General features: G+C 46.8%; 5 protein-coding genes across 5 annotated transcripts; 4 read left to right on the top strand and 1 right to left on the bottom strand.

Annotated features, from left to right (window-relative positions):
* Positions 1–2,814: 2,814 nt before the first annotated feature.
* Positions 2,815–4,660, top strand: N7506_001859 (uncharacterized protein; the record flags this gene model as incomplete). Its single annotated transcript, XM_056951155.1, has 4 exons — positions 2,815–2,924; positions 2,973–3,011; positions 3,591–3,778; positions 3,834–4,660. 4 exons carry the CDS (start codon positions 2,815–2,817, stop codon positions 4,658–4,660), a joined length of 1,164 nt encoding a protein of 387 aa, XP_056817070.1.
* Positions 4,661–4,776: 116 nt separating this feature from the next.
* N7506_001858 (uncharacterized protein) lies at positions 4,777–5,226 on the bottom strand (the record flags this gene model as incomplete). Its single annotated transcript, XM_056951154.1, has 2 exons — positions 4,777–4,971; positions 5,020–5,226. The coding sequence occupies 2 exons, from the start codon at positions 5,224–5,226 to the stop codon at positions 4,777–4,779; spliced, it is 402 nt and encodes a 133-aa protein (XP_056817069.1).
* A 584-nt stretch (positions 5,227–5,810) lies between these two features.
* Positions 5,811–7,421, top strand: N7506_001857 (uncharacterized protein; the record flags this gene model as incomplete). Its single annotated transcript, XM_056951153.1, has 3 exons — positions 5,811–6,011; positions 6,076–6,457; positions 6,523–7,421. The coding sequence occupies 3 exons, from the start codon at positions 5,811–5,813 to the stop codon at positions 7,419–7,421; spliced, it is 1,482 nt and encodes a 493-aa protein (XP_056817068.1).
* A 412-nt stretch (positions 7,422–7,833) lies between these two features.
* N7506_001856 (uncharacterized protein) lies at positions 7,834–8,220 on the top strand (the record flags this gene model as incomplete). Its single annotated transcript, XM_056951152.1, has 1 exon — positions 7,834–8,220. The coding sequence occupies one exon, from the start codon at positions 7,834–7,836 to the stop codon at positions 8,218–8,220; it is 387 nt and encodes a 128-aa protein (XP_056817067.1).
* Positions 8,221–21,415: 13,195 nt separating this feature from the next.
* N7506_001855 (uncharacterized protein) lies at positions 21,416–21,646 on the top strand (the record flags this gene model as incomplete). Its single annotated transcript, XM_056951151.1, has 1 exon — positions 21,416–21,646. One exon carries the CDS (start codon positions 21,416–21,418, stop codon positions 21,644–21,646), a length of 231 nt encoding a protein of 76 aa, XP_056817066.1.
* Positions 21,647–24,235: the final 2,589 nt, after the last annotated feature.

The raw sequence follows: 24,235 nt of genomic DNA, 5'->3' as shown, positions 1-24,235 counted from the left end.
CTGAGATAAGTATAACTATCTCAACTCGAACCGAGAGCCAGTAGATACAAGTTGTTTGTACATCATACCTAACGGCAGCGGCCAAAATAATGCCGACAGCGAGTTCAGCTGAGCCTTGTGAAGCGCGAAGCGGACATTTTAGGCAGAAAACACAGCTCGCGGGTCGGCAAGGGAGTGTCGACAATTCTATCCGTACCGCCTCACGACGTAGCAAAACCAGCCCATCTATATTAGTCGACAGTCAGATTAACATGACTCTGGGAACTAACACATATATCCTAAAAACTCCAAAAGCAGTTCTAGGAAATGTTTATCCCCTGGGAACTCCTCTTTAGCCATTTCCTGTTTACAGGAAACCGAGTTCTACCCCTGCGATCTTCACTATACGATCCTGACTGAATACGAACTGGTTTTGGGAACACATTGGCTGGATCTGGGAGCTGTCGCGCTCCTGGGACCCTATTTCTGGATCCTAGAGTCAATATTCTGCCCTCTGAGGTCGCGGAAAGCCCTCACAAGACACCTTCACCGGACCTGCGCACAAACCTGCGTAATTCGCTTTTCCCGAAAAAGTAAAGCTATAGCCCCAGGAACTGCTCTTGGGGTCCCAGGAATTGATAAGACTGTTATGAGGGTCTCACGTATACGTAGATGAATAATCAATATTAAGGAAAGCTATGGTCGACTCTAGATACAAGACGTAGCGCGAGGAAGCAAAAGAAAGGTAGCTTCCTCGCGTTCAAGGGAACCCATATACACCATGTGGGTCCCGCGCAGATCATTTCTCCATGCTTCATGTATATCTCTGACAACTGTCAACAGGAACATGGCATTGGTTCTGGAACGAAATGAAGCAACCCGAGCTGGCCACATACCATTTTCAGGCGGTCCTTGATCTGTTGAAGGAGAATCCTGAGCCGGATCGTGCGGCGAGATTTGGGGGTATGCATGTGATCTTCGGCGGAGCAAGCTGTGGTACACAAGCCGTTGAGTAGCATGGAAGCATGGTACGCTTTCCCTTTCCTCTCTAGAAGACCTTTGAGATTCGAGTCCACACAGTGAAATAACCTTTCTATATTGTTTTTGGATATCTCTGTGAGTATCTATCTGCCATAGATGCGGGTAAAGCCACAGATAACGCACAAGTCTGATGGAATATTCGCGTTGCCCGACACTTTATCATTTGATGAATATCAAAGCCAATTAAACATGACTAAAGACCCAGCTCATAGAGCGTAAGTCTCTCGTTTCCTTCTGGGGGCAGTGAAGGGGCAGCGCCTGACCGGACAACCAATTGGAGGGCGAAGAGGGCGAACAATCGAGCGAACGACCGAGCACGTCGAAGCACAAAATAGTGACACGAATCATGTTCGATCTGAAAGAAAACCCGTCCCCCACTGATTGATTTCAGTGCAGTATGATAGTGAGTTGTTACAGCATGTATGGCCCTGGGAGTTTTAAAGCCCCAGGGGCCACAAAACAGCCCATGGAGGATCTCGTACGCACAGCTAGACTAGGCGCAATCGGAACATTCTAAAAACCCCTGTCTATGCACTATAGCCAACAATGATCTCCTTTCAACGCCACCATTCTTTAGCTCTTCGTTTGTCTGAGGTGGAATACATGGTGTGGTCAACTGACAAATTCAGACAATGATCAATTTGCCAGCAACAGATGCGACCCTGGTGCCAGTAACCTTTTTGCACATCGGAAGAAGCGTGATAGATATGTGGGGAGGGTCCCGCAAATTCAAAAGGATCTATCATGTTTCAGACTTCATGTGTTGGTTTTTACACCTCAGGTAGGAAAGCCTCCGTATACGTATATGTTGTGATATGAGGCTGGTGCAGATCAGGAACCAAGCCGCACCATCAGAATTAGCTCCGAGATGTCTATACAGAGGACCAAGTTGATTTCCAATCAACCTGGCTCATTGTTATATATATAGGCACATGTATCACCCTGAAATAAAAGGTCAATTTACACCTCTGAACTACAACAGTATAGTCTGGAATATATAAAACGGACATAATCCCTAATCTGATCCGCTTATCTCGTGGAACTACCACAATGGATTCTGGCCGCCTGGCAAATCTTAATCCAAGCCTGCGGGATTTGATGCCAGAACAAAGCGATATAGTTTCATATTCAAAGGGGAAAGGAGGAACAGTACGAGATAGGTCGCAAATAATCATGATGCACATGCGCGACTGCCGCACGTATTACCGCACTGACCTCTTGGCTAAATTACAATACTGGTTCTGGTAAAATATTATGAGTTTAATTGGCACGGTGCTTCGAGTGATCATTGCCCAATCATCAGTGTTGCTGCCGAGCAACCCATACCATGATGCGTCAAATCCAGCGTTAGCACGTACCAATTATCAATATTCAACATGCGCTCTGTTCTAGCGCCAACAACACCTCCTAATGACGCTATAACCAAATATATATATATTTTTTTCATATAAATGTACAGTAGCTATGTTATCCGTACCTTCCTCCTAGCTCGGAGGGCAAGCCAAGGGCTTGCACCATACTTACGAACGAGCGTTATCTCCAGGAATTCCTATAACGGGTCGCGCCGCACGAGGGACCTCAAAGCCCCAATCATGAGGCACCAATAGGCGCCTCGGAATAGCGCCCCGCAGCTCATGTAATTTAGTGCAACTAAAGGAAGATCTTCTCGTTGACTATCCCCTCCCCCCCCGTTTCCCTCGCTTTCGCCAAATTCGAACAATACATTGCTTTTCGCACCTACAATCACAAAACCTAGCATCATCGTCTATCCCACCTGTCTTCATCAAGATTACCATGGGTGTCTCTGAAAGTAGAGTCGTCATCGAAACTCTCTCTGCTGCCTGCGCGGAGGCCGAGGAAAATGAGAAGGATAACATTGAAGACCTTCTTACCAGCAAAGTGGTGTGCTTGGAATCAATACCCTGTTAGACAAAGACACTAACAGAGGACAGTTTATCAGTTCGCTGCGATGCCTTTGGTCTCAAATCCCAGTCGGTGCCAGGAGAAGCATTGGCCGCCCCCCGTGCCATAATTCCCCGACAAGACCTCGAAAACGAGTTAAGAAAGCACACGATTCGAAAATTACTATCCCTGAAAAGTTTAGGGAAAATGTGCTCCGCTGGAAAGAACGTCCACTCCTATTCTTTACGGAAGATGACAGTACACTTGATCTTGACGAGTTACCACTTGCACAATCTTATAAGTACCTAACAAAGGTGCATGAGCGAAGAGAATCTGACACAATCCGCTCAAGGTTCCTCAAAGTGATGTATCATCGACTGAAAAACAGGTTATGCATCGATCAAATGCGTCCCAACAATGTGGAGAAGGCAGCTCACATAATTTTGAAGTCAGGTTTGGTAAGTAGTGACTTGGAAACCATCACACGTCAAGTGACCGGGTGGACAAATGAAGGGAGAAGGATTGATGCTTTGTGTCAAGACATAGGGTGTGCTGAGGCAAAGAATGACACCCATCTTGGAAACATATTCTGCTTTCCCGGAGATGTCCATGACGAGTTGTAAGCTCTCCATAATGACAATCTGACCGAAGTATTGACTTCAACATAGTATCAGAGCAATACCACTGAGTGGGCCGGACAGGGAAGAGGAAATTCGACGTCTCAAGATTCGTGGAATTTTGGATGTTGAGGGCAAGAATAACATAGACGACCTAGCGGATGCCATGTTCGGCAAACTATGGGAGAAGATCGAAGATTCAATATCTCGGGGTACCCAATTCACGGGAACAGGTCAAGGTCAGTAGGCTGCAATCTTTCCCCGTCAAAACCAACTGACGAAGACTTCGCAAAGATTGGGCACTCCAACAGACGCGATCTTTCCGAATACAGCATGCAGGAAACTCTGCAAGGCAAGACGTGGAAAGACAAATTTATCCCACGACATGCCCAGAAACGAGGGAAGTGGAGTATCCATTAGGACACTCTCGTCCACACTCAGCAGCTCCAGTTCCGTCCACTTCCACCTCGAATCTCCATATCGCAGTCAGTAATTCCGCGGCGCATCTTCCAACCCACGGAGACGGCAACGAGATAGCCCGAGATAGCCCTGGGTTTTCTGCCGAGGAAATTTCCGCACCAATGGTGCAGTCCGGGTCCATCGGCATGGTAGGCGAGCATACCCTAGCCTGGATGGGCAGTACGTTGAACATGCATGAAAACGCTTATCCAATACCACAAGAGCCCATGGACGCGATTGACGAGCGAGCCATTGCTTGGACGGGCAGCACATTGAACATGCATGAAAACGCTTATCCAATACCACAAGAGCCCATGGACGCGATTGACGAGCGAGCCATTGCTTGGACGGGCAGCACATTGAACATGCATGAAAACGCTTATCCAATACCACAAGAGCCCATGGACGCGATTGACGAGCGAGCCATTGCTTGGATGGGCAGCACATTGAGCATGCATGAAAACGCCGACCCAATACCACGAGAATCCATGGAAATGCTTCAGGATCGAGATATTTTCGGACCAGATGGTGCAGTGGAGCCATTCGCGGTTGAGTATCGAGATCCTGAATCCCAAACTTCCATTGAAACACCCAATATCTCGTCACAATACCACTGGAGCGTTTCTCGTCAGCAAATCCAGTGGCCTGTCGTCGTGAAATGATTTTACTCGCAGTCAGAACTTGCCATTGTGCATGCCAGCTATGCAGTCATTTGTGGCAAAAAGGATATCACATGTATAAATTGAACAAGTACATACTAATTGAGCACTTCTGTTAATCACGCTGGAACTATGAAAATAGCTGCTGCCCCCGAGCTAAGAAGTGGCTCATTAGTGACTTCAACGTAATAACGTTCTTTCAACGTTCCTCCAGGCGTTAAAGTGATTTCTTTTAATGGTATGAGATATCCTTGCTTTCGGTCATTAAGAAGTTTGGTAGGCTCCGACCAGTAAACAAGACGAAATCTCCAACCCTAATACTTGATCAGTCCAAGACCTTGAATACAATGAGACGTACATACAATGCCGATGCCCATCTTGCCCGTCAAACGCGAAATCTTTGCCGCAAGTGGATCTCCCCCGTAAGCCTTAGTCCCATTTTCGTCCTCCTCGAGAATCATCGCTTGAATTTCGCTGTGTTGATCTTCCAAAATAGCTGTTTCGGGTATCATTCCCTTTATTTCCTGTCGGATTTCTTCTGCGGCCCGAGGTAGTTCATGAGGATCCATTTTGGCGATATGTAGCAGCTACCGAAGAAGGCAGTGGTAGGGATCAGCAACGGTCGCTGGTTCAAGAGTCATGAGAGAGAACAAATTATTTCTGGTATAATCAATATCTGCATACCTTGAGGAAAAGGAAAGAATGAACCTCGCCTTAGAATATCTTCAAGCTTCTAAGGAGGGGGAGGGGTCAGTCAAGTCAGAGAAAGCAACGTTAGGCACTAACTCACGTGATGATACGCAGATTACCGGACCGGACCTAAGCAGCAAGTCGTTTGCTCACGTGAGCGACTTTGTTATTCCTAGGCGGTCAATAATCCTCGCGCGTGAACTTACATCTTCCATTCATTATTTCATTCTCGCATCACTGTAGCATTCTCATTGATTTGAACTCTACCACAGCTATGCGCCGGCTATTCACTCAATCAGCCAGGCCCTCGAAGAAGTTACGTCTTTCCCTCCTTTTCAGACGAGGCTCTAGCAGGTCAATACAAAAAAACTGGAACTCGGTTAACGAGTTCTTCGAGTACACAAGGGGACGATTTGTATCAGATGAAGAACATGAACTGTCAATACGCCGGGTAAAATTTGATATGAACGAACTTGCGAGGCTTGCCGCTGATTCGGTCGGCGCAAGGGGATGTGTTCATATCAAAAAATTTCCTGATGGCATGTTCAACAAAACGTTCTTGTTCACCATGGCAAATGGCATTGAAGTGGTCGCAAAGGTGCCAAACCCCAACGCCGGACAGGCTTGTCTTACGACAGCTAGTGAGGTGGCAACAATGGATTTTGTAAGCCGCCCTTGACTCTACTCTACGGCTTACCTGCTTCTTGATGGTCACTAATCTTCGTAAGGCTCGCAATGTCTTGGGTACTCCTGTTCCACGTGTTCTAGCCTGGAGTTCGAAAGCAGGCGAGAATGCTGTTGGTGCCGAATACATCATTATGGAAAAGGTTGCAGGTGTCCAGCTAAGTCACGTCTGGCACAATATGAGCATCGAAGATAGATTTGAAATTGTGAAAGCGATCTCAGGATATCAAAAATCTTGGTTGTCTACTTCCTTCACGAAATATGGGAGCCTTTACTATTCAAGCGACACCGACCATCAGAAAGAATGTGTTTTAATAAAGAGCGATGGCACTCGGGCCACAGAGCCTCATTTTGCTATTGGGCCATCGACAGGTCGAGATCAAGTTGATCATGGGCGGGTATCAATTGATTTTGACCGCGGACCATGTGAGTCGTCATTTTGGATTGATTTACATTTACATTGCTCACATAAGATTTTTTGTTGCTTCTAGGGGATGATGTTTTTCAGTATCGGCGCGCAGTTGGCTTTCGAGAGATTACCTGCGTACAGAGCATCGCAGAACTCCCCCGATCCCCTTTGAGTCTTTATGGACCCGGTACATACTGCCCGACTCGGGCTAAGAAAGCAGCTGCTCTACACAGTTACCTTCAGATGGTGCGATACCTCTTACCAACCGACACGTCGATTATGGCGTCCGTCCTGTGGCATAGCGACCTTCACACGGAGAACATTTTCGTTAACCCGGAACGCCCCACGGAAGTTTCAGGGATCATAGATTGGCAATCAACGGAACTATTACCTTTATTTGAACATGCTCGCCAGCCGTATTTCCTGGATTATGATGGACCAACCGTCGAAGGCCTTGTACCGCCAGCTTTCCCCGAGAATTTCGCCGAACTTTCGTTGGAAAAACAACTGGAAGCAAAACAGCTCTATATGAGCATGTCTCTGTCGGCATTATACAAGAACCTTACACATCGCGACAATCCGGTACTTTACAGGGCGATGGGGTTTCGGCAGACCAAATGTTTCGAAATGATGCTACTTGCCCAGAATCTTTTGGTAGACGGGGAGGCATTATACCAGGCCAATGCTCTGGATCTGGAGAAAGAATGGCCAGATATACCAGGCGTTCAAGCATTCGGAAATCCTCCTTTCCCAGTGCAGCTCTCCGATGGTGAGATTAGCTCACTCGAAAGTGATGTTTCTGGCGCCATTCGAGGTATGGAGTTGTTGGCGGATATCAAGAATTCACTAGGTGAGCTATGGCCAGAAAAGGGAGTCGTGAGGCATGATCAGTACGATGATACAATAAAGCTCCTGAACCAAGCCAAGGCCAAAACATACAAGCGTCTCAAGTCTTCTGAAGAAGAGCGAGCATGGAAATGAAGATTATGGCCATTTGGCAGTTGACTCGAAGCATTCGGGTAGTTTGTTTGTTTCTTTTTCTTGTGCATGCTCCTGCGATGTTGATTGGGCTTAGTTCTGAGAATAAAAACATAAATTAAAGTAACAAATACACCAGGCCATCCACTCTTACAGTTAGCCTATTAATAATACTATTTGAACATGCGTATACCCCTCATTTGCTTGGCTTGTTTAAAAATATTTAAGCAGAGCCAGGACCGGGGAAGCTGCTTCTTCTTCTATGTACTCTTGTGCTAGTGGACAGTTTGACTTGCAGAAGTTTGGGATTCGGTCTTATATTTGAATACTTGGTTATCGTGCGTACCTTTCTTACTTAGTAAGTAATCACATTTGATGCCCAATTTGGAGACATGGGTTGATAAATTTAGCCAAGATGAGCCGCGCAAGACTGGAATCCCTCGAAAAGCTTAAGAACTGGGTGCTAGGACGAAATTCGCAAATCACAAAACTGGCCCAAGGTCAAGGCATCGCTGGCACTAGAGCTGCTCCGTCTCAGAGTGGTCAGAACGATGCAAGTATCGGATCTCGTCTCGATCACAGCGAGCAGATTGAGATAGATGGAAAGGACTACAGAAGATACAAATGGCAAATCAACAAGAACGCAGCGAACTCGACTCTAAAAGATTTGGCAAACAAAGACTCTCACAAGGTCTGGTCAGAGGCAGATGTCCCGGTTGATTCTGACACATCTGATGCGTCGGATGCAAAGGCGAGGGTCGAAAAGCTTTTCAATGACCTGAAGAAGAACATGAAGAGCTAGAATGGATGACCTATGATCCCTGAAATTGCAGGCAAATAGCAAAGAGGGGTTGCAGTTCGAAGGACGTTTATCTTCAAACTGCCAATCCCCAGATGACAGTATAGTCGCGGCATTTCCAAAATATATTTTAGCTCATGTATTGCTGCAGATTCGCGAACGCATCAAGGTGCATTGAGGCCGATTGACTCGAATTTTTTGACTGAATACCAGATCGATACCTAGATGTGCTGAGCAGTTTGGTATTTGAGGCCAGAATGCACTCCACACAGAACTTTACAACTGATCTTTGATCACGCACAGGAGCATATCACAAAATGTTTATTACAGTAACATCTCAGGTGTGTTTGTTGCCCCATCACTAGTCCATTTTAGGCGGATCTCTTGGTTGCAACCAAGAGATCCGCCTAAAATGGACTAGTGCCAAAAGTGACACGACAAGTGCCTTCTTACAGGATTGGGGGTTGAATGGGATATAGGAAAGGGAATATGTCTAATTCTACTTTGTTTTATTTGTAGCCTTGAATGTCAGGAATATTCTTGCTGGGCTTTTTCCATCACTCTTTTGGTGCAGTTGTTGACGGACTTGCCCGGGTTTGACTGTTATCCAATTCCTGGGAGCCTGTTGCAAACATCTAAAGATCGATTTATGGGCACGGCCTGGGGACTGACCTTAAGCTTGAAACTGAAGATGTAGTATATTCGGATAATTCATCTCCTCTTTTCCTCCCTCCATCGGAAAAAAAAGATCTCAATCGAAGTTTACACGTGATTAGAGAAACTGTCAGAGAACGGACTTACCAGGTTATGTTTATTCCGATATATCATAGTTGATTAGTCACCTCGCCTAGCTAACTAGTTAGTTACTCAGTAAAGGATAATTTCAGCAACACAGACAGCCGCATGTTAAGGTCAGTTCCAGCTTTTTGGCATAACAAAGGATTAGTGACGGCCCGAAAAGAATCTTGAGATTCTACATATTTCCAAGGTATACTGGGTCATGAACAGTCTCTTTTGTACGATACTTCAAACGTACTCATTATCTTCGCGTGGATAAATTGTGTTGGGTGCTATAGACCAAAGGTTGTTGTGGCTTGTTTTATGAACGTTCAGATGCTATTTTGGTGCCAGTCTGTAAATCAAGCCGAACCTATTACCTCTCCTACTACCACGTCGAGAAATAAACCCGATGTTGCCACCCTGATTCAAGCCTCAACCAAAGGAGCACAAGCCTACGTCGCTGATTGTATTATAAAGACGCTTCCTCAGAATCTTTAAAAGTTCGTAATCTCCATCAAGATTTTATCAAATGTGAGATTATGCCCTGTTTAAGCATAGAAAGCGTTCGCAGCCTGCTATCAACCTTCGTACCGCGCATCCTCTCCCCAGGCAACCGACGTGAGACTGTTCTATTCGGAGGACCAGATTCCAATCGAAGTTCGATCCTCGATTCCACGAAGTCAGATACTCCCACGATGTCGAAAGAACAGCCTATCTTGATTTCATCTCCAGCCTCTGGTGTTCCTGCAAAAAGCCCAGTACCACAACGCTTGCACGTAAGTGCCCATCTCTTTCATGTTCACACAAGCCTCTAACCAAACAGACCATGCGCATTTGGTTTCCTCACAGTGGCATTGAAATCATGAAAGATGTCAAAAGCAATGGCCTCGATGATGTGGTGCTTGATGCCATTGTTCTCCATGATCTTAATGCTAGGCACCAAGCCCAAGATGACCAGGGTAACACAATAGATGCATTCCCGGCCGATCTTGCGGTTCGCGAGGATGGTATCACACGAGTTTGGGCGAAGTATGGCATTCCAAAATTCGTTCCTCTGAGCATCGATGATCCGATTGTCTTGAACCAACCAACAAAAAACCTCGATCAAAAAAAGGCTTTATGTTACCAGCGCCTACATTCAAGATATCTGCACGAGTACGAAAGAAGACAAAATCTCGCAAACGTTTTGGGATATGAGATGCCTGTGGATTTGGAAAAATGGTATAAAGTGTCACTGCAAGACATTGGCAGCCGCCTTAGAAGACTCGGGTACTATTGATAAAGGAACATATAGTTCAAAAAAGGACGACTGCGAAGCTCAAAGGTGCTATTTAACACGATGTTTGGTATGGACGTTAAGTTATTATCCTCTTCATTATCATGAGGTGGTCTCCAAAGAGAAAAAGAAACCCAGTCAAGACCTGGTATGCTCCAGATGTCGAAGGACCAAAGAAAAAGGTGATGCTTATTTCATATTATTACTATGTAAAGAACTTCCCATAGCGAAGTGGCGTCACTTTCCGGAGTAAAATCTAGACCGGCGCATTTGCATAGATCTTCTGCTTCACTAGAGTGCTTTGCCGGAAAATGTTTGCTTCCCATTCCCCGAATAAACGGAAAGTCACTTGGGGCGAATGAATACCATTCTACTGTTAAGTAACTGTTAAAGACAGGAAAGGGGCCATCAAATTAAAGTCTGGAAAATATATTCCAGGGATCTTATAAATCTGACCTAGGGTTTATACCAGCCAATAATAACCAATGGCATTTAGAGTCGAACAAAACCACCTCTCCCAGTATTTGATACCTCAATGAGAAACTACTGTTCTCGACTTAAGATGGTATTTATTTAGCATGTCTAGATTTTTGATGGTGAGCAATTTGCACTGCATATGCTGGGAAAAGTATGCATGTACCTGCATGCTGAGATATTGTCCCTGGATGAACATCCAGTGCTGTGAATTGTGGATTTATCCTCACAAGTGATATAAATACACAACAACAACATACGCATGTCCTTCATCATGCGTGACCAGGAGCTGGAAACACTTTCTCTCGGTGCTTGCATATGGCATTGTTTGATCCTTTATGTTACAATTCTGATTTGCGTAATAACTTGTCGCCACATCCGAGAGTCCTTGTTCTACGTATGTTTACCTCAGGCCTTTTGATACACGGCTTACAATTGTTAGTGAACAGTAACATACAAATTGCAGTGTTGTCAATCGGCATTTCTCACACCTAGCTTGTCCTACTTACTTCATACGACATCACCGCGGGACGAATATGAACCGAAGCGCTCCGTTTATAATGATAGGACGTGCACTTGAGTGGCTTCAGACTCAACAGGTATGAAGCCATGATGATTTTACTTCATGTCTGACAGACTCAGGCACCCCCGGAAACGGATTGGAAATTTTATTTTGCTCATAAAATCATGGATACAAAAACATCGTTACAGCAATGGGGCGTTACAGGCAACGGGACTACCATGTGTGGAATGGAGGTATCTGAGACAATGCCAATGTTTGGCGGGGAGATAAAGGTGACGAAACATGTTGTGATTGTGGATAGCCCCGTTTGATTCAATATCATAGGACGAATAACATCAAGGATTGATCAAATTTTGAATACAAGATAGAATAGCGGAAACTTACAACCGAGGTCAAGAAATTTGCCGCCTCCACCGAGGTGAAGCTGAAGGCCCGACCAACTATAAAGCTCAGAGTTCCCAGCTCGTTTCACAGAATAAATTCGGTTTCATTCAACGCTTCTTTTCGGATTTCTACGACCTCCGAACTTCAGAAATCCCAAATGACCATGCAAGCTCGCGCTTATAGAGCTTGCGAGACCTGTCGCAGGAGTAAGAGTCGCTGTACTGGGGGACCTCCATGTGAGACTTGCCTCAAACATGAAAGTCAGACTTGTGAATTCATCGCCACTGCACCTCGCAGTAAATCGTTTGGACAGAACGCAAGGTTGAACACCGATGCATGTCTCCTATGCTGCAGTAAGAACACAATTTGCAAGGGAGGGCCGCCCTGCGAGGAATGCGTCGATGGAAGATACATGTGTTCTTTTGATACTGAACGTCACAGAGAGGACCACCTACATAAAGGTCGCAGATCAGCCTGCATACCGTGCCGCATACGGAAAACTCGTTGCACCGGCAGAGTGCCTCCTTGTGAAGCCTGTACTTCGCGTGGGTCTGAAAGTACTTGCGAGTTTGTCAAGACGACAAAAGGTGACCCCGAAACTACAACGACGCACACACCTCAACATCAATCTGATGGCTCTGCCGAGCCACACTGGAATGCTGTTGCGGAACCAGTGCCAATTCAACAGCACGAGAGCACCTTAACTGTAGGGACCGACAATAGACCGTCGCCATCTACTTTGACCGCGGTTGACGCGAGAAGAGTACGCCACAACGAGTCACTCGGCTGCAGCGAACCACGCTCCATAGCCAATAGTGCCACCTTTCTGCCTGATTTGAGCGACAATCCAAGCCTGGAAGCTTCTGATTCAGATGGGAGTTCTCACGCCTCTTCACAGATAGGTTGCTCTTCATATGACGAACTACTCCACGTTCTTCCAAGCCGCCAGATGATCGATTCTTTGATGGTAAAATACTTTTCATCAATTTCCACGGTAAATATGGCCTATCAAGAGTCTTGCTATTTGCTTATTCACAAAACATTAGTTATTTTGTGTCGTCAACGCTGCCCAGTTCGAAACCGAGTACGAGGCTTTCTGCTGCAACACTCAAGTTGGGACGCCATCTTGGCTATCCTTGCTTTTTGCCATCCTAGCACTAGGCTGTCGGGCCGAAGAAGATTCCAAAATGCTCTATCTCTCCGACGACCTGTCGATTTTCTACGAGAAAGTTGCCTGGCACTGTTTGTTGACCAGCGACTCACCGTCTGAGCCATCACTCAGTGCGTTGAAAGCAATCGTACTTATTATCTATGCTCGCACACACCGCGGGCAGGATGTACTCAGTGATTTGCAACTGGCTTATCGCATGGCGGTTTCTACGAAAGGTCATATCGACAACGGGCAGCATGTGGTTGAGCCTACGATCTGCGAGGAATATCGATGCCTATTGACGGGAATGAAAACGCTTTCCCTGCTCAATGCCCAAGTACACGAGTACTACTGCAATCAGGATCTCATACAAAACTTATTCCTTCCGGCTGATATTTACGAGTCCACTGTAAGAGCCAATCTATCACTGGGCGTCGAAGAACCACCTCCGCAGATGACTTTTACAATCTTGAATTTGCAACTTTTGGAAATATCTCACACAATCTCTGCGAGCACAGAGATTGGTATGCAGTCCGAGTGGAGCCTCAAATGTATTGAGGCTGAGCTATTTCGCATGAAGAAACATTGTAGCGAGGTTTAGGCCAATCTGAGTCAATCTGATTCGCAGCTGGGTGCTCATCAAGGCAGTCACGATATCCTGGACTGCTACATCAACTATCTGCTTCATCTTGTCTTCTTGCCTGATCTCAATCGATACCTAAATGGGGAAATTACACCTGAGACACGAATATCTCGATCGAAGTGCGTTACTTTTGCAAAGGCTTCATTGCGCAATTTTAACCTTCTAGCCGAGAACATGGAGTTTAAATCCTATGCTTGGTATATTCGAGGTGTCGGAAGTTACTATGCCGAACGATCAGCATATGCTCTCACCAGATGCCTTGCAGGGTTTCAAGAAGGAGACCAAGACGAAGAGGCCAGGAATATCCTGAACCATACGTTGGGAATATTCTCTGCATTATCGGACCGCAGCATCTTCTCTGCAAGAGGAGCCTTTCTTCTTGAACATCAATGTATGTCTATGCCATTCAATAGCTACTCCTCGCGCTTTGGTCTTAACTTCATTTCAGAAATCCAGGCGGACACTCTTGGCAAGGAGTTATGGTACCTGAGCTTGCCGACATTCTCGACGGTGAACAAGCACGTTCTCCGCGCCGCCCAACATGGAGCCATCGATATCTCGGTTTATTAGACAACATGTGTGCATTACTTTACAACCATACATAACCTTTTACTTGCTTCTGGATTTATCAATTCATTCTGTTAATTATGCTATCAAAACCTGTACATCGCTCTCCATAAAATCTTCAAAGCGGCACATTGATGTAGATAGGCGTGGTTTCGTAATGGATATACTGGGTGGATCCTCCAATGGTCATAGGTGACATGATGCGATGTCAAGTTCCGAGCTGACCGGCTTGCTAGGCCTGCCACGTTCAATAGTTTTGTATTAGTCTGACAGTATTCAAAGAATGGCGTGTTTCCCCATGCGTAGTATCATTCCCATATTTCCTTTGAAGGCTAGTCAGACCCACGCCACAAGCTAGTTTTTTAGTTGCGAGAATATAAAAGACTACATCTCCCCAACATTGAAAGGTGGTATAGGAGAAATCCATCTCTCCCCTTTACAGCGGGAGCAAGACCAGAACCTGCCAAATTGGAACTAGGCCTTATCTGGTTAGTCCCTATTTCTCCGCAGATATGACATCCACCCAGGGTATGTCGTACAACGACAACCTCCAATACTCCGCCATGGAGGTGGTGGGATATACAAATCCAGTCAACCGGCGCACCGCCCCGGGAACTGGTCACCGAGGTGGAACGATCTCTCCGATCGCGACCAAACGTAGTATCAGGATCCGTTACGTACGGAAGAGGGGATCATGATGCATGCGAAAGCTATTTGAAATTCGGAATCCAGGATGGTGATGTGTGTTATTAACGGGTGATGGATATACAGAGCTAACATCCATGGAAGTTCACCAGGAAGATCGAAGAAGTGATCGGAAGGCCCGCTTTTCTTCTCCACCAAGGCCCGGTCGTCGTCCACTCGTCCATACTTCCAACCAACTGGGGAATCAATGCCGCCCACCCGGTCCGAAATGGTGTCTCCGTCTTCCGAACCCTGTCGGGTGACCTGGAGGACCGAGTGACAACCTTGAAGCTCTATCCGATCTCCCACCACTTGTCGAGCGCCGAATTCGCACAGGAAAGGGGAACCCCGAGAACTTTCCATTTGCGATCGAACGAGGTACTGTTCGTGCGAGGAGCACTCAAAATGGAAATTTCACTTCCTGCTGGGGGATTTCTTGCGTGGCAAGGATTTTCGGAAGATCCGTGGGGGATGGATACGTCTGCCCCTGAAGCTTTTGCCTTTATGAAGATCTAGAGGGGGACTATCGAGTTGCTTGTTGAATCTCTCGTGATGCACAGCGCATCTCTGTTGAGAACACCTTAGCTAGGGAATATAGCCAGATTGCCCATGTAGCTTACCGGAATAGATTCCATGGATGCATTGGTAGTTCAGCCTCAGACGAGTTAGGCGTTGCGCCCAATGTGCGACGTATGCAAAGTCACCGTCTCGCAGCATTTCCATTGTTCGGGCTTCTTCAGACAAGGATAGACCACGCAAGGCGGGTAGGACGGGTAACCAAAGGAGCGTAATTCCAGGTCCAAATTCACGTTCCAAGCGCACCAGCCTGCGTCCATGTTGGAGAGCCTTTTTGGTGTTGTGATTGTCAGACAATCCTTCTTCTTGAATAAAGGCAGACATGGTTCCGAAACGATGGGGCCCTGAGCATGGCGTAGATTCATTGCGTCCAGTCCGTTGAAGCCAATTTTGCTCCCGTAAAGCTAGGTTGGTCCATTGGTGGACATCTTGGAGCCGCTGCATCCAGCATTGGGTGTTCTTTCCCATTCCTATCAGCTCGGTAGCCCGCCGTCTTTCCCCTTGTTTTGAATCCCCCTCTAAGATGACAGAAGTCAAGTCGAGCCGGAGAAAGCGAATGAACAAATCCAACTGTATTGACAAGTCTGTTAACAGCCTTTCCGCGGTCGCTGGAGGCATGGTTGCTGTATGTTATCGGCAGCGCATGCCTAGATTCGTTGGGGGGAAGCTGTCATATAGCTATCCAGAAACGGTAATGATCAGACCGTACCGCAGGGATTCAGCTTGAGCTCTAGACGCTCAGGTGGAAATTCAATGTCAGCATATCCGGCTAGTGCGTCGCCCCTGAATACAAAAGATCCAATGGTCCCTGCCCTATCCCGTAATTGCTGCTCAAGCTCTGATTACATCTTGATCGTGTGTTTGCGAATGCTCATGTGGGCCTTTATTCCTCGGCCACTTCTGCATCCCAGCCGGCTATGTATGTCTTACGATTCCTCCAGTGCTTTGGTATCCCAAAGGTATGAAAGAAGGGCCTTCCATTCTGATCTGGCGCATGCTGAACCTAGCCATAGAGAAAGAATGGCACAACAAAAGAGAAGTCTTGTGCACAGACAACGATGAATCTACACAGCAAACGCAACATTGTCAGTGTACCTCCGGGTTTGGAAAACAGCATGGAATTTTCCAGGGCCGGTAAGACGGATGCTACCCAGTTTCAGGTCGTCAAAGTGTGGTCCATCAATTACACTTTTATTGAGGGGTTCAAAACACCATTCATTGATACCTTGGAAGTAGAAATGGCATCTGAGGGGGCGAAGACTGTGACGAAAAACAAGACCTATACCGATGTGATTAGGATGAATGGAGGCAAGCATGCAGTGGCAGAATTTGGGCCTGTCTTTTGTAAAGGGGTCAATGAAGCGTAACAGTGTTATATTTATGGGCACTAATTTGGTATGGCTGTGCTCACTTGTCTCCTGGTATCAAATTGAAGTCAGAGCCATAGGAAGGCACCTCATAAAGTCTCTGTGTATATTCATTCCGACAATCAACTAAGAGCACCGTTGAATTGAGGCCGCAGCGAACATTAAAATGAATTCCCTTTTGCCAGTTTCTTTGTTGCTGACACGCGTGACGAATCACATTAGAGTATTATCAAGATATCGGTCTTTCCAGAGCCAGATCAGGATCCGCAGGAAGAAGATGGCTTACGGTTGGCCATATTGCCATGTCGAACCCAAATTCCAAATGTTTTGGCCTTATACCGGTTTTTGCTAGCATTCTGGGGAGGGTATGAAATCTGAACCATACCAAATATGGAATGGCCCAAGGCGAGAATTTTTTGCCCTCTTGCGACCTGCGACATCTTCTTTCGACATTTCACATGAGCCATGGTTGATTGGGTATGGTGATTACGAGCCGGAATAAAAGAGCAAGCCCGGTTCCCTAGGTTGTAGCCACTATCTGATGGTAATCATTATTGAGCAGATTACAGGGGTTGGAGGAATTTGCTTCACCTAGATAGTATTCCTAGCTGCAAGATTGATGGCCGGCGGATCACAACATCAATCTCACTCTAAACGGTTCCACATCGCTTGCAGACCTGCCCTTTCTCAAATCAATCTGACCTGCCTATCAATCGCGCTCCATTCCAGATGACTCTCCACTACTACATACGAAAGACATCAGGCCTGACTTGTGCCTCGCAGCGAAATGCGCGAGTATCCGATAGGTAGAAGCCGCCACAGAGCCTCAAGCTGTCGACTACCCATATAAATTCTTTCTCCCGCAGAAGTATTCCAAGAACTCATCTGTACTCATATTGCGGTTCACAAATTTGGCGCCCGGGCTAATGTTCACGTTGTTCATCTGGCGAATGAAGGCCGGCTCTACTGCGCCGTTCCGTATACTTTCAACCTACATCAAAACATGAGGGGCCTGTCGAGTCATAAGATTATCACATGAAGTGGTATCATACGACGCAAGTACTCTGTTCAAGCGATCCAGATTCCCCGACAGCCGGACGCCGGTTGCTCTGCTTCGGCCGTTGTCTGGATTTGTACCCAAGACTTTCAGTTGTCCCGTTCATGATTGATCCGCCATCAACGACAAGGTTTGACATGGAATGTATGGTGATGTTGCCTAATGGGCTTTTTAACCAGGAGACACGTTCGGTGAAAGCATTAATGGTGGGTTGTGGAGGTACCTGGATTGATGTTTTGTTCACCGTGTCAGTTACTCTCGAAGCCAGGAGAAGTAGGCTATTATATCATCAATTGAAAATAGATATACATTAAGAGCAAGAATAGTTCAGCAGAAACATATCTTGTTGTCCTCAATGACTTGCGATTGCACCGTCCGCTCCCCAGGTACCAGCAAGTCCTGATGGGAGGGTTGATCATCTCGAAGAGTCATCTCTACTTTCTTGTGTGTGAAAGTCATGATAAGAAATTATAGAATCAAAGGCCAGGATGTCCTGAGTAGATAGTGATGAAACTGATGAGAGGAAGATATGTGGCGACGGTGGAGATGAAAGGAGGCCGGCCGCCTCCTGTACCAGTTTAACACTCCCAGTACTGGCGTATACACTGTAATAACACTGCTATGGAATGTTCCGTGAAATTACGGTGTGGGCCTGCAGCGAAAGTGATAGCCACTGGGGACGCCCGGCCAACATGACCGATAGGGTAAGAGGACGAAGGCCGAAGTCCACGGGCCTTCGCGGTATCAAGGTGCCGTGTCCAATGATGGTCAAGTCATGCTCCGCCTGTCTCAAACGAAGGAGCAGTATAATCGGCTAGACACTGCCAAGAGCGTAAGTACCAAAGAAAAGATTTCGGCAGAGTGTGAAAGGTGAAGGAAATTGTCTGCCTAGGTCTGGCGCTCATTACGTATGATGGACTTCTACCGCAATGATGGTGAGTCAACACTTTGCGAATCTATAAGTGGATCGGTCAAGAATGGGCCGGTTTTAATAGGTCAAGGGTGTAGGCGAAGAGAAGGCTCAGACAAGAAAACTTGGGGTCGGTCCGGGTCACATCGGAACGCCTGTTTGAGGCAAGAGCGCCTATACTCTGATCCACCGACCCCTTGCAAGTCTGGCTCCCAGAGGATTTGCTCGCAATGAGTTAGCCTTCTGCTCCTAGCTAGGAGTGAAAGTCAGTCTCATGGCAGGAATCCAGATCACGCCTTCCGATCCCCGCGCGTGCTTTATTTTTAGCTTGAAGGCAGGACACAAACATCTTCCTACTCGTCAAGCCCGCTGCATAAAGTACTTGCAGGTAATCTCAATACTTGAGCTATCTGAACATACCAGACTATAATCTAACTCATTATTATTGACAGTATGTACCATGACGAAACCCCATTCAACGTCAGCACAAGCTTCCCGTACGTGGGAGTCCAAGCAGACTGCCCGTATGGCCCAACATACGCTCCTTTGATGCGCTCCGCTCCTATAATCAGCCCAGCAAGTGGTCGTGATGTGGGGTTTCAACAAGCGCAAAGCTGGCTCAGTGCACCTGCACCTTCAACCGTCACTCAATCCCCCAGGTCGAAAGCGACTTATCGAGAGATAAGACCTAAGCCGCCGCATAGCCCAACACCCACATCGCCTCTACCGGGAATTGAGGATGAAGAGAAGCACAAGCAGCACCGGGTGCTGGGGTGTAGGATACACTCAAAACACCGAGGACAGTTAGGCCATGAGCAGGTCCAAAGGACAGCCAAAAAGGCGCGTCGAACGGAATCTGAGGTGACTGACACCGCAACCCTATCAGTCGGAGATAATGAATTGAGGTTTGCATGGCTTTACCTCCGAACTTGTGTTCCCCTTTGTGGCTAAGTCGACTCTTTCAGTACAGTGCAAACTCCGCCAATTTTGAGACACAATGCAGCCACACAGGTACCAAGCTCGTCGTCGCCCGTTTCCACTCTAAGTTGGCAGCAGAGCACGGTTCAATATCCAGTCGAGGCTTTTCGGGAAGCCTTGAAGGTTCAAGTTCTACAATCACTGAGGGTCTTGCGCCAAATCGCTAGCGAGTTCCGCGCAATCAACCTGGAACTTGAGACGTTGGAGAGTTGGATGATAGAAATCGAAGGAGTCGACGCAACAATAACCCCTATTGCATCAAATACAACGGTCCAGGTGCTTGCTCCTTTCGAGAGCCTAAATTCCATCTTCACGAAATGCATCACTGCTTCAGGCCCAATGCGAGGCTCTATCATCAGAGATCAAGCTCTCGACTTGTTGTATTATGTACAGACATATGCGGACAAGTACCACCTAGTCCAGAATCCGAGGGTTTATTTTGACATTGGTAGGTGGATAGAAAGACTGAGCTCAGCTACACTTGATGAGCAAGTCAGATAATGTTGTTTTCTCTGAAGTTCGCGAATATCCACTTGCTCATTCCATGCCTTTTGTGTCGATGATTGATTTCGTGTGAAGTCCAGTGATCTTGGTATTATGCGAAGATACTTTGTCATATATCATCACTTATCCCGGGTTCGCATTCGTTGTTTGAGATTTCCGCATGTTTATGGTTCTGGCACCTTCGTCTCAGGTAGAGAATTGATATCACCCAGTCCAGATACCCTGAATCCAGCGTTGTGTTTGCTCGGTTTACTGGCTCCATCATACCAACCTCTTTCATACCGCGACCTTCAGTCCCTGTTGCCCTGTTGATAGCATGGTTTCTTGTTGTAAGGTCGCATCTTTTGCACCGCCTCGTTTGCATGACACTAGATTGGGCCGACTCGTTCACGTAAGGACCCTGTGAAGATTTCAACAATATTAGCTTCTGGTTCCTTTGTGGGTAAAAGTTGAAGGTCAACAGACTCATTTGCCTTTTGTGTCTTTTGTGGACAGCACGCTATCTCATCTGCCGTTCGTGGGAGAGATTGCCTCGTGCTTAGCCTAGTCGATAGACTGTATGGAAGACAGCTGTCTGTCTACATGGTGGGAGGTCGGCCAACTCTAGTAATGTATTAGTGGATGCCTGACAACTAGGTGGGCGCCATAGGAGGGATGGGAGAACGGTAGTTTGGAGTAGTGAAACTTGAGGAGGGCCCAGGACGCAGATATTTCTCGAAAGCCTGGGCAAAAATTCGACAACAGAAACTTCGGTTGAAATCCCTGCGTCCACAAATCCTTCCGTAAATTTGCCCTTCGCTGGCTGCACAGTCAAGTAGGACCCGCCTGAACGACCTTCAGAAGTCCTTCGATTGCCTGGGCTGTGCTTTGTGGACGGCCGTTTCGTTGCTGGAAAGGCGTCAAATAGTGCATTCAATTATGCAGCCGCTCTGTCTGTAACGGAATAGCTCAATTCGTTTTAGTCGGTGGATGTCATTTTTGAATCCTGGGAATGGGAGGGAGAAGGCTTGGGAGCAGGAGAAATGTATCGCTGACTACCCGTTTTAGGTAAGGCAAACTTGGGTCTTCTGCACTCCTCCTTACCCTAGCTCGCACCTGGTCGTTCTGGTCCTTCTTATCTCTTTCAATCATCAGTTCCTCCTACCACCAGGCAAAAACACCGCCCGTTTTGCTATTTCACTTCTGTTCGGCCTCTTTACTGGTAAGTTCAAGTTGAACGAATCCTCCAAAACCTACCGACCAAAGCTCTTCAGGCTTGGGCCTGATGGCGAGCCGCCAAGATGTTATGCTACCAAGCATTGTCTAGGATGTTTTGAAACTCGAACATGCATTGGATTATTCTAGTTCCAGCGATAGAAATCCTCAGTCTCACCAAGCTCCTGGCCACTCTCACCCGTCTCCTCATCACACGACCGTCGTGCGTGATCACTCGAATTGGTTCAACTGAAACACTGTTAAATGCCAGTTCCAGCGCACGACATCATCCTAATGCTCTTTGGACCAAAGATCTCTCGTCTGCCATCAGTGCGGAGGGTCCTGCGTGGTCTAAAGGCTAGTCTGACCCAGTCAGGAGTGCTGCGACAAGACTCTCGCGCGTTGGCTTTTAAGGTGAGACACGTCTGAACAATCTCTCGCATATTGGACTCTGACTATATCTTTCTCAATCAAAGAACCCTCCCTGAATACCCTTAGCTGAATGCTACACCAGTTCATTCCTCGGTCAAACTGTATATGCTCGTTTGTGAGAGGCCCCGGCTTCTGGCGATTTCAGAAAGCCAAACAACTAGCGATAAAATGCGAGATTTTGCCTTAACTTTGGACATAATCCGTTTTGTTGGGTCACAACGGTCAGCGACTTTGGAGAAGGATTCCCATGATAAGTGCTCACACCACGTTCAACAATCTGAGGGCATCCTTATCGCCGGGATATATACAGGATATTCGGGCACTCACAACCCCGTTCCTCGATGTCACGACGGGCAAAGCAAAGGAAAATCTCAAATTCTGCTTCTCCAACTGCAACATTCGGGCGGTTCTTTGTCCGGAACCTGATCCGATTCGATTGCAATGTGCAGGACGTTCCGCTTCAAATATCAGGCAGAAAGCACGTTGAAGAACTACAGTCTCCAGAAGCACCAACGAGAATACGGGTTGCCTCTATGGCTCGCATCAACTCCAATTGGTCGTGCATGCTAATTGTAGCCCTCGATGTCTATGTATGTTCTAGTCTGTACTACCGACCAAACAAGTGTTCCCCGTGTCCTAGTCATTTGGGAAAATGAAAATGGGAATCAATAATTCGAGACCGGTCAGAATCACGCCACTGGAATTGACACAAAACTACGTACAATGATTTAAACTCTGCGCGGGGGGCTGTAGAGGCAGATGCCAAATTTTATTATACTTCTGGTGTTTTGCAGGTTGATGGTAAAGTACAAAGTACCGTACCACTTATAGAACCTGTACCTCCAATAGTAACTGTACGTTTGTCGTCGGAGATGCAGTCTTTGGAAGTATACTCGAAATCCCTGAACTTCTTCGAACCAAGAATACGCATAAATACACCAAACTTATGCTAGCTGAGAAGGTGTACACCTTTTTGGCCGAGCGGTCACGAAACAGGCGTTTTTCTACACGACAACTCCCCACGAGGGACGAAGGTGCCTGATTCAAGTCAGCAACCAGCTCACTCACTCAAACGGTGCTCCATAAGTGCCTATAGCTCTCTGTTCATTGAATTTGGAATGAGGGTGGCTGGGTATGGTTCCGTCGTCCTGGGATAGTTGCTAGTCATGCGGTGAAGAAGAATGGTCAATAAAAGGTACCATGAGAGTAAAGTCATTTCGGACAAGCTTTAAGTCCGGACGTACCTGATCCTGGTTACCCTTCATGGATATTGATATTGGCCTTCTGGAATCAACCTGATGGCTTTTGGGCAGGGGCTTGTAGATTTATTAGAAAGGTTATCTTGAGGGAAAATTACCTAGAACCAATATACGATGCCAGCTCTTTTTTTCTCCAGATCTGGTCAGATAGACCCCATTTACCACTGTCGAGACCTTACTTGAATCGGGGTTGTCTTGGGATGGTGCGCCTTGATAACCCCCTTTCTGTCATCTGATAGCCATCTTGCTGAGCGTTTTCTCGGAATACGAAAAAACGTAAAGATGGCAGATACCCTGGAATGAGATAATGAAGACGAATTAGAATGTGAGGGGGAATGGATCGGCCACGGCCCTAGGTGAATGCCTATGTGCTATATGCCTTAGCACTTCATGTTGGTAACCTTGCGCCGTTGGTATCCGGCATTGACACATATGCCATACGGCTGGATGTGGAAACAAGTGCTGATTTATTAGATTGCCGCGGGGCCCTAGGAACAAGACTTTATCATCAAGCCATGTTTCATGCTAGCCAGCGGTTATGGTTCAGACTCAGATACTGACGCCTGTTGCGCCTACTTCGGACTTACTATTTCAGGTAGGATCAAAGTTTGGTTCGTCTACGCTATCTTCCAATAGAAATGAGAGCATTGGAACATAAAGCTAGTAGTCAAAGGCTTTCGCTAGTACAATGCCCTAGGAGCGAAAATGAAGCCCCAATCCCTCTCCCCAGACCCTCGATCATAATGGCCCGTCCTACTCTACGAAAAAGTGCAATCATCGTTCTCAGTATTTCCCACTATTAAATGTACCATTCGTTCCTACGGAATATTGTGTGCTGATCTATTCTCCATATACTCGGAGAAGTTCGGAGGTTCATGGGAAAGCCTCCACACCGGATCAATATGAGCACCCGAGATCAGTTCACATTTGGCCGGATGAGTTACCCAATCTCATATACCTCACCACAATACGTTTCTAGATATCCCCCGGTAGCGGACGACAGGTCTATTGGGGCTTTTCCTCAAAACTACGACTTTGTCCACGAACAACCTCCTTCAACACCTCTTTTGGAAGCAGCACCCACGGTCTCTCCCTCTCCCTCACCCTCAACCTCCAAATATCGCGCGATCCGGCCTCGACCCAATGAGTACGACCCCGACACCAGAAATCCCGGTGATGCACTGCGACTGAAGCCTCGGAAGCGTCAGAGAAGTGAAAACCGCTGAAAAATCCAACGCCCGCCACACGAAAGGAGCGACG

The sequence above is a fragment of the Penicillium brevicompactum genome (assembly GCF_028827555.1).
Source record: "Penicillium brevicompactum strain IBT 35665 chromosome Unknown utg000001l_segment0_segment0, whole genome shotgun sequence".
Classification (NCBI taxonomy): Eukaryota; Fungi; Ascomycota; class Eurotiomycetes; order Eurotiales; family Aspergillaceae; genus Penicillium; species Penicillium brevicompactum.
Note: the sequence above shows the minus strand (reverse complement) of the source record. Positions and strands in the feature narration are given on the sequence as shown.